The sequence below is a fragment of the Pantherophis guttatus genome, chromosome 5, assembly GCF_059756535.1.
Source record: "Pantherophis guttatus breed Tessera chromosome 5, ASM5975653v1, whole genome shotgun sequence".
NCBI lineage: Eukaryota > Metazoa > Chordata > Lepidosauria > Squamata > Colubridae > Pantherophis > Pantherophis guttatus.
The window spans coordinates 9401815-9411904 of record NC_142067.1 but is presented as its reverse complement, the minus strand read 5'-3'; the positions used below and the strand labels follow the sequence as shown (position 1 = coordinate 9411904).

At 42.9% G+C, this 10090-nt stretch overlaps 1 protein-coding gene across 2 annotated transcripts in view; it reads left to right on the top strand.

Annotated features, from left to right (window-relative positions):
• Nucleotides 1–2658: 2658 nt before the first annotated feature.
• The window catches only part of ME3 (malic enzyme 3), a 131411-nt gene continuing 123979 nt past the window's right edge, over nt 2659–10090 (top strand). Inside the window, exons 1-2 of one of the 2 annotated variants that reach the window (XM_034407279.3) lie at nt 2659–2964; nt 3148–3373. In XM_034407279.3, the coding sequence (XP_034263170.2) occupies nt 3179–3373 (195 nt within the window). In that variant the 5' untranslated portion in view covers nt 2659–2964; nt 3148–3178. The remainder of the gene's footprint in view (nt 2965–3147; nt 3374–10090) is intronic. The other variant, XM_034407329.3, reaches the window with a different exon arrangement.

Genomic DNA, 10090 nt, shown 5'->3' with positions numbered 1-10090 from the left:
TTTTAAAAGCATTTTTTTACATCCTCTTCAGCCGAAGAGGTTGTAGAAAAAATGCTTTTAAAAGTTAAAAAAAAAAAAAGTTGGTCACGCCCACTCAGTCACATTACCACCACCACCACCAAGCCACGCCCACAGAACCGGTAGTAACAAATTTTACATTTCACCACTGATGCAAATAATATATGGATCAATATCACTTTTTTGAACAGAAATATGCTGGTCTTTAGGCAAGTCCCAAAGATGCTTTTTCAAGAGGCAACTGGACTTCCTTGTTTTTCTTTGAAGACATTTCGCTTCTCATCCAAGAAGCTTCTTCAGCTCTGTCAAAAACACAGCTGTGCCACGGGTTCACCTGTGTCGTCCCCACTCCCCCTTGTCACCAATCTCTACATGGAAGAGGTAGAAATCAAAGCCCTAAACTCCTTCCCAGGAACCCCACCTACTCATTAGTATAGGTATTTGGTCGATACTTGGGTCAAGATCAAAACACAGGAATTGGAAGCCTTCACCAAACATATTAAGAGCTGATGAAGCTTCTTGTATGAGAAGCAAGAAAAGTCTTCAAAGAAAAGCAAGAAACTCCAGTTGCCTCTTGGAAAAAAAATCATCTTTGGGACAACTATGACCGGGATGACCGAGAATCTCTATCGACATATCTAGTCAAATATGGAATGAAACTCACTCAAACTGTACATTGGCATTTCCAACAAGGGTGCTTGCTCAAAATCTTAAAGTTAGTGGGCATAGTGCCCCAAAGGCCCATCCTTTTTGTACATGCCAACAAAAGGAACAAGGAAGAAGTCAACCATAATACTTATTCCTACCATCTCATTAGTTTTGTAACCCACTCTGTGGAGGTCCCTGCATTCAAATTCAGCTTTCTTCATCCATTCTCCTCCTTTCCTCAAATCAGACGGAGCCATCCATAACCAAGAGGTAAACTCTTCCCTCAGAAGACAATGGAGCTGTACAAGAGATGAGATTAACTCTTGCACCTGTCTAACTCATTTCCTGGAGAGAACACAAGAGTGATGGCCCTGTGACTTGCTCTGCAAAATGCCATTTGGATTTTCCAGCGGGGTACCAAAACCCGTAGACTTCCTTTTACTACCTTCATATGGCCAGAGATAGATAGAGATTGGGGGGGGGGGGGAGAGGGAGGGAGGGAGGGAGGGAGAAATCAGATAGATAAGGCAGATAGGTAACTAGATGGACACACACAGAGAAAGAGATACAGGTAGGCAGATAAGCAGGTAGCTAGGCAGACAAAGAGAGATGATAGGTAGGTAGGTAGGTAGGTAGGTAGGTAGGTAGGTAGGTAGGTAGGTAGGTAGGTAGAGACAGACAGACAGACAGACAGAGACAAAAAGATAGAGATGATAGGTAGGTAGGTAGGTAGATAGGTAAGTGGGTGGATAGATAGATAGATAGGGATAGATAGATAGATAGATAGATAGATAGATAGATAGATAGATATAGATAGATAGATAGATATAGATAGATAGATAGATAGAGATAGAGAGAGAGAGGGATAGATAGATAGATAGATAGATAGATAGATAGATAGATAGATAGATAGATATAGATAGATAGACAGATAGAGATAGATAGATAGATAGATAGATAGAGATAGATAGATAGATAGAGATAGATAGATAGATAGAGATAGATAGAGATAGATAGAGATAGACAGATAGATAGATAGAGATAGACAGATAGAGATAGAGATAGAGATAGAGATAGATAGATAGATAGATAGAGAGAGAGAGAGAGAGAGAGAGAGAGAGTTGTGCTACTTCTGGCCTCCTAATAAATAAGCAACCAAGCTCCTCATGCTATCCTGGCCTACTTCCAATAAATGAACAAATAACTAAATAAGCAAGTTATAAGCAAGTTCAAATCTCACCAGGCTCAAGGTTGACTCAGCCTTTCATCCTTTCGAGGTAGGTAAAATGAGGACCCGGATTGTGGGGGCAATAAGCTGACTTTGTATAAAAAAGAACACCGCTTAGGTGGGCCTGAAAGCCCTACTAAGCAGGTATATACAAAAAGTATGAAGGCGATTGTTTAACGCATTGTAAGCCGCCCTGAGTCTCCGGAGAAGGGCGGCCTATAAATCGAACCAATAAATAAATAAATAAATATTCATGCTCCTTCTGACCTACTTCCAATCAATCAATCAGTCAGTCAATCAATCATTTGCTGCCACTTCCCTTCATTTCCCTCTAGCACAATGGGGGGGGCCCAGGTTAAACTGGCAGCATCCTCAACCCGAGACCTCCCAACCTGTCCTGAAAAACCCACCCCCCTGTTTTCTGAGAACAGACTCTGCAACCCCCCCACCCCACCCCGTCCTTACAGGATGAAGAACAAACCAGAGATGATGCTCCAGATCCAGTCAAGCAGTCCTTCCCTTCATCTTGACCCCCCTTTCCCCCTCCCCCCCCCCGTCCAGGCCAAATCTGGGGAGCTGCTGCTGTCCAGCCACAGGCCGCGGTGGACCCCAGACTCCTCCATCTCCTTCCAAGGCAGGGCCCGGCTGACCATCCGTGGTCCATCGGAGGTGGTGGTGGGGGGACCATTAGCAGCGCCTTTGCAGATGTTGCAACCCGGGGGGGGGGACTAGATCTCCCTCCCCCTCCTCCCAATTTTTTTTCCAAATTCGGGTTCTCTTCTCTCCCTCCTGCAGATCCCAGGTAGATCCCGCCGTCCTTTTCACCCGATCACCGGATCGCTGGGGGTGGGGGGGGTGCGAGGGGGGAAGAAGGCGGGGATTGTGAGCGGCGGAGGGAGGAGGAGGAGGAGGAGGCGCCCTCCGGCTGCCAGTGCCAGTCTTCGGGTTGCCAAGATCGGCGGCCGATCTGCTTCCTGGGGTTTCCTTTCGCTTTCCGAAGATCGCCTCCAGGCTGCTTATATTGGGCGCGCTCTTGACGATCCGGCTAAGGGAAGCTTTTAGGAACGGAAGTAAGAACGCCAGCTCTTCTTTTGCTTTGACTGGGCTTTTAGGTGGGCTGGGTTGCTTTGAAGATGACCCTTCTTTCCCTTCCTTTGAGCCCCCTTCCCCTTCTCGCGCTGGTGAGAACCCCCATCCCACCCCACCTCTCTCTCTCTCTGGCTTTGGCTCACCTCTCTTCCCTCTTCTCGCAGGTGCCGGATCTCCTCCACAGCAGGACCATCCATGATGCTGAAGTCCTTGAGAAGCAGAGGCGGTGGCAGCCTCTTTCGACTGCTGGGGGTCACGCCCGGGCTCCAAGTTGGCAGTTTGCCCCCCAATAGGTCCTGCTCTTCCAGAGAGTGCCCTCCTTCTGCCACCAAAGTGATGGGGATTAAGAAGAGGGGCTATGACATCACCAGGAATCCCCAGCTCAACAAGGTTTGACCTAACTCCCTGGCTATATGACCTAAACTTCAATGAGCTTCATTACTCCAGGTGTCCTTTGGATGGCAGCAAAGAGTTAGTGAAAACTAACTTTTTTTCCCTGTCCTAGAGGCCCTCTGGATTTCTGCAGTCTAGAACAGGAAGGTGTACAATGGACTTTTTTTGTGCTAAAAAAAGCCCACAACACAATAATTTATAGAACCATGAAATTCACATAAAATTTTCCCATTGTTCACATATTCTCCATGGATTTCCCCAAATAGTGTGTTTGCTGACCCCAGCAGACTTAAAACCTGAGAGGGAGAACCCCCCCAAACTTTGCTTAATACTATCCAGTTATCACTATTGTACAAGAAGACCTCACAATGGGTTGTTGCTCCCAGATTCAGTTTTGTTCTCTAAAACAGTGTGGATTTTACATTTCTCATCTGATTTTCAGGGCAATGCATCTTCCTTGGCATTTGTTTTCCTAAGGTCCACTTAGAAAGACCACCATGTCTTTCAGGATCAGAGACCCTCTATAGTTGACCCACGTTCTCATTATCCTCCATTGGACCTGAAGATACATTATAAAATGTCCCACTGGTTCATTTGCCCTGGTAACTATTTACATAGCAGACCTCCTTGATTGCTACTCTTCAGAAGAATAACAATCATGGTCCATTCCTGGTTGGAGATTCAGTTGAATACACCTAGAGGCACAAGATTTGGAAGGGGCACAATAGAATGGAATGGAATGGAATGGAATGGAATGGAATGGAATAGAATAGAATAGAATAGAATAGAATAGAATAGAATAGAATAGAATAGAATAGAATAGAATAGAATAGAATTTTTTTATTGGCCAAGTGTGATTGGACACACAAGGAATTTGTCTTGGTGTACATAAAAGAAAAGATACGTTTATCAAGAATCATAAGGTACAACACTTAATGATAGTCATAGGGTACAAATAAGCAATCAGGAAACAATATCAATATAAATCGTAAGGATACAAGCAACAAAGCTACAGTCATACAGTCATACAGTCATAAGTGGAAGGAGATGGGTGGTGGGAACGATAAGAAGATTGATTGTTGGGAGCAATATGATATTTAGTATACTGTCTTTGGTGTAAGCCGCCCAGAGTCCTCGGAGAGTGGGCGGCATAGAAATATGACTAATAAATAAATAAATAAATAATAGTAGTGCAGACTTAGTGAATAGTTTGACAGTGTTGAGGGAATTATTTGTTTAGCAGAGTGATGGCGCTTGGGAAAATACTGTCCTTGTGTCTAGTTGTTCTGGTGTGCAGTGCTCTATAGCGTCCTTTTGAGGGTAGGAGTTGAAACCATTTATGTCCAGGATGTGAGGGGTCTGTAAATTTTTTCACAGCCCTCTTTTTGACTTGTGCAGTATACAGGTCCTCAATGAAAGGCAGGTTGGTAGCCGTTGTTTTTTCTGCAGTTCTAATGATCCTCTGAAGTCTGTGTCTGTCTTGTTGGGTTGCAGAACCAAACCAGACAGTTATAGAGGTGCAGATGACAGACTCAATAATTCCTCTGTAGAACTGGATCAGCAGCTCCTTGGGTCAGATTCTTTTTAAATTGGTTGATCTCATGAAATGAAGTTGGTGGGTGATGGTGATGATTTAGTTCTTAAGCTAGAAAAGACTGATAATCTTTGTCATAGTTTTCAACTAAAAAAAAAACAAACCTTGCACATGTGGCTCATCTTTATAATTCTAACGTAGTGAATGGATTCTGACAACGCTCTATTGTAGGCTAAAATAGGATTGGGTGGTTTGTGATCCGGTGTATTGTGTCTTGGCATGTACTGCAGATCTGGGTATCAATGTTTATGTGCAGTCACAGATCAAAAAAACCCACCAATGTTACAATACAAAACATCCAGTAAAAAAAATCCCACCCAGAGATGACTCAGTATATCTAGATTTTTGTACTTGGCAGGAATCAAAAACAGCTTGACGAGACATAATCAATCAGTTTAGATCTAGTGGCTTTTCAACAGCTATTGAATTGGCCGAAAAATTTGGCCACTCTTCTTTAAAAAAAAATGCATTTCTAGGCATTTTATAGGAAATAACAATTGCCTGTTGGCACCCGTCTGAATACTTTATAATTAATAGGTAAGTCAGAGGTCAGATAACAAGAAACCAGTCTTGTTATCTCATGATAAAGTATATTCATTAGTGCATAGCAGTGGTGGGATTCTACTGGTTCTAACCGGTTCGGACGAACCGGTAGTGGTGGTGGCGGGAGGCTCTGCCCACCTGCCCAGACGTCATCATAGATGCTGTGCGCATGTGCAGAAGGCTCTGCGCATACGCAGAGCAGGCGCATGTGCTCATATCTGTGAACCAGTAGCGAAGGTAAGTGAATACCACAACTGGTGCATAGCATATGCATTCCATATATATATATATATATATATATATATATTTGTTTTCTCAGGTTTTCGCGGGTGTTTGTATGTAGGTCTTTGGTTATTCGGGTCTTCTCCCACGTAAAATTGGAAGTGTCTTGGCGACGTTTCGACGAAGTCGAAACAATTGCTCCTGGAAGCACGAAGCCGAGAACACCAGCCTGAAGATGACGAATGAGACTTTGTCGAAACGTCGCCAAGACACTTCCAATTTTACGTGGGAGAAGACCCGAATAACCAAAGACCTACATATATATATATGTATATATATATATATAAAGAAAATAAAACATATATATCTATATCTAATTCATTATTTAAAATTTTTTATTTTAAAACTTGTGCTAAGCTTTTAAACTTTTAAACGTTCCGGAGATCGTGATGTCTATCGCCTCTTCTATAACTATACCTGGAACTCGCATTTTTAGGACAATTCTTAACATATATATATATGTAGGTCTTTGGTTATTCGGGTTTTCTCCCGCGTAAAATTGGAGGTGTCTTGGCCATTTAGCTTCCTCTGTCGCCAAGAGGTTGCATACGAGTAGTCCTCAACTTACAACTGGTTATTTAGCGATTGTTCAAAGTTATGACGGATCCCCAAAGAAGAGACTTATGACCCAGATATACACACCCCATTGTGGTTATGTGACAGCATTTTGGGCACCCATCAACTGGCCTGCATTTATGGCCGTTTGCAGTGCCCCTCCAGTCATACGACCTCCATTGATGAAGCTTTCTTTCCAGCGAAAACTGTCCCATAGTGAACGTTGGGTTCGCTTAACAACCGTGGCGTTTGCTTTACAAACACCATATTCATTTTATGACCTCTGCGAAAAAAGGTTGTACAATCTTTTGTATGTGGGCGACCCGTTTTACAACCGTCACAACCTAGAACCGAAACCGCAGGCTCAATTACGATCATAAGTCGAGGACTACCTGTATTTATTTATTTTATTTATTTATTTTTTTGCACACTTCTGGTGATGATTTAACGGTAGTTGTGTCGTTAGTTATATAGAAAGAATAGTGTGTGTAAATATTATATGTACTTTGGAGTGAAACTTCCCCTATCTTTTGGAAAAATGCCTCTGCAAGCAAGGCAGATTGATAATTCATTAGTCATCAGTTTTGTTTTATTTTTTTTCAAGAAAGGGGAAAGATACTTCTGACTTGTCAGCGCTTTTGAATAACTTTTTTTGTGTGTGTGCAATGCAGCAAGCATACAATCCAAAACTAAAACTTGGGCTGGGATTTTATCTTCTAAATCTTGTGGACCACTCGGTGTGTTTTGCAAATTCATGTATCTTCTACTCAGGGTGGCTACCAAACTCAAAGTAAATCAATCAAGCCAGTGCAATATTTTACAAAGGAGCAAATGGTTTTGCCAGGTTTTTCCTTACAAATAACTTGTACAGTTCATTTGCCAGCATCTGAAATTCAAGTTATGCTAAAAAAAAAAATACTCTTGAAGACTTAAACATAGGCGAAGTGTGGAATACAGGTAGTCCCTGACTTACAACAGTTCGTTCAAAGTTACAACAGCACTGAAAAAAGTGACTTATGACCATGTTTCACACTTTTTTTAAAAAAAAAAAATTGATTTATATGCCGCCCTTCTCCGGAGACTCAGGGTGGCTTACAATGCCTTAAGCAATAGCCATCATTCTTTTGTATATTTATACAAAGTCAGCTTATTGCCCCCACAAACTGGGTCCTCATTTAACCTACCTTAGAAAGGATGGAAGGCTGAGTCAACCTTGAGCCAGGTAAGATTCGAACCTGCAGTAATTGCAGGCAGCTGTGTTAATAACAGGGTGCTTTAAGCCACTGTACTACCAACACTTATGACTGTTGCAGTGTCCCTATGGTCATGTGATCAAAATTTGGGTACTTGGCAACTGACTCATATTTATGACGGTCCAGTGACCGGGGGATCATGTAATCACCTTTTGTGACCTTCGGACAAAGTCAATGGGGAAGCCAGATTCACCTAACAACCAGGTTACTAACTTAACAGCTGCAGTGATTCACTTAACAACTGTGGCAAGAAAGGTCGTAAAAGGATAAAAATTCACTTAACAAATGTTTCCCTTAGCAACCCAAATTTGGGGCTCAATTGTGGTGGCAAGTCAAGGACTATCTGTAACTTATCCATCACGGCAAAGTTTGGCTTAGTGAGCCAAACTAGCACAAGTTTTAGCTCTGCATTGCATATGAGCAAAGGAACATTATGGGAAGTTGGTTTGGGACTTTTGATAACAGAGCTAGGGAGAAAAACTAGGATTGAACCCACCTGTAACAGATACTCATATACATGTTTACTGTACATACACACTTTATAGACCAGACCAGGGGTGAAATGATCCCGGTTCACCCGATTCGGTAGCGATGGAGGCGGGTGATTCAGAGAACCGGTAGGAGCCTGGATAGCTCAGCAGACTAATGCATTGTAATTTAACTCCAGCTGTAATTAATTTAACTTAATTCGAACTTAATTAGTAAGTTCGAATCTTGCCAGGCTCAAGGTTGACTCAGCCTTCCATCCTTTCTAAGGTAGGTAAATTGAGGACCCAGTTTGTGGGGGCAATAAGCTGACTTTGTATAAATATATAAAAGTATGAAGGCTATTGCTTAACGCATTGTAAGCTGCCCTGAGTCTCCAGAAAAGGGTGGCATATAAATCAAATTAAATAAATAAATAAATAAAAATCCCTGCCCAACCCCCTATGCCCAGCTGAGCAGCATAATCATCAGAGGCTTATTTTTACTTTTAAAAGCATTTTTTCTACAACCTCTTTGGCTGAAAAAATGCTTTTAAAAGTAAAAAAAAAAAGCCTCTGATGATCGTGCGGCTCAGCTGGGATTGTCGAAGGCTTTTAAAAGAAAAAGAACCCTTTTTTTCTTTTAAATGCCTATGACGATCCCAGCTGAGTTGCGTGATCGTCAGAGGCTTTTTAAAAAAGCCTCTGCTGATCAGGCAACTCAGCTGGGATCGTCAGAGGCATTTAAAAGAAAAAAAGCCTCTGACGATCAGGCAACTCAGCTGGGATCGTCAGAGCCTTTTGAAAGGATTTTTTTACAACCTCTTCGCCGAAAAGGTTGTAGAAAAAATGCTTTTAAAAGTTTAAAAAAAAAATTGGCCATGTCTACCCAGTCACATTACCCCACGACCACCAAGCCACACCCACCGAACCGGTAGTAACAAATTTTAGATTTCACCACTGGACCAGATGTGTCAAACATGCGGCCCACAGGCAGGATCTGGCCAGCGATAAGCTGTGGAGTTGGCCCACAGGACCGTCCCGGATGCAGTGAGAGACCAACCCCTTCCGCCCCAGCCCTGGCCACGGCCACGCAGTCGGCCGCGATGACCAGGCCACACCTACCCTAGCCTCCCCAAGGGCAAACAAAATCCCGACACAGCCTGCGATGGGATCGAGTTTGACACCCTGTTATAGACTGTTCAGGCAATACTCTGGGGAAGATTATTCTATGTCTTTGTATGTGTGAATGAGAGAGAGAGAGAGAAAGAAATGGGTGCATATGTGTGCCATTCTGGACCATCTGTTCTCCCCCAAAGGCCTATTCAACTTGGGAAGATTTGCAAAAGCACGTAGAAGTTTTATTTTTATTTTTATTTATTTATGTAATCAATTAAATCCACCCACACCCTTCTTACCTCCTGTGGAATGAAGACCCAGCATTCTACCTTCAAAGATCACACAGGACAGGAAATATCTGGACAGGAGATGTGGTATAGTGGACGTCTGATTGATACGATTGTTGATAGCCAGTCTTTTAGTTCGACCTTGAAACAAACCAGGATCTTAAGCAGCAACCACAGTGCGGATACAACATTGCTACCCGTGTTTCCCCCAAAATAAGACCTCCCCGGATAGTAAGCCCAATCGGGCTTTTGAGTGCATGCGTTAAAATAACACACACCCTGAAAATAAGCCCTCCCCGAAAATAAGCCCTCCCTGAAAATATTTAACCACATGCGCAGCTGGTCCCCACCATTTCCTCTGGTTAGGGTTAGGGAGACAGAGCTGGAAAACAGGTAAGATGGCAAGGGGAGTCCTGTCTTGCTCCACGCATCCCAAAATAATAAGACCTCCCCGAAAATAAGGCCAAGCGCTTATTTAGGGGTTCAAAAAAATACGACAGGGTCTTATTTTCGGGGCAACACGGTAAATCTGCTACCCCTATTTGCAAAGAGGCCTCTGCATTTTGGAACCATTCAAGCTTCTCAGGTGTCTTCAACGACAGCTTTATTGTAGACGT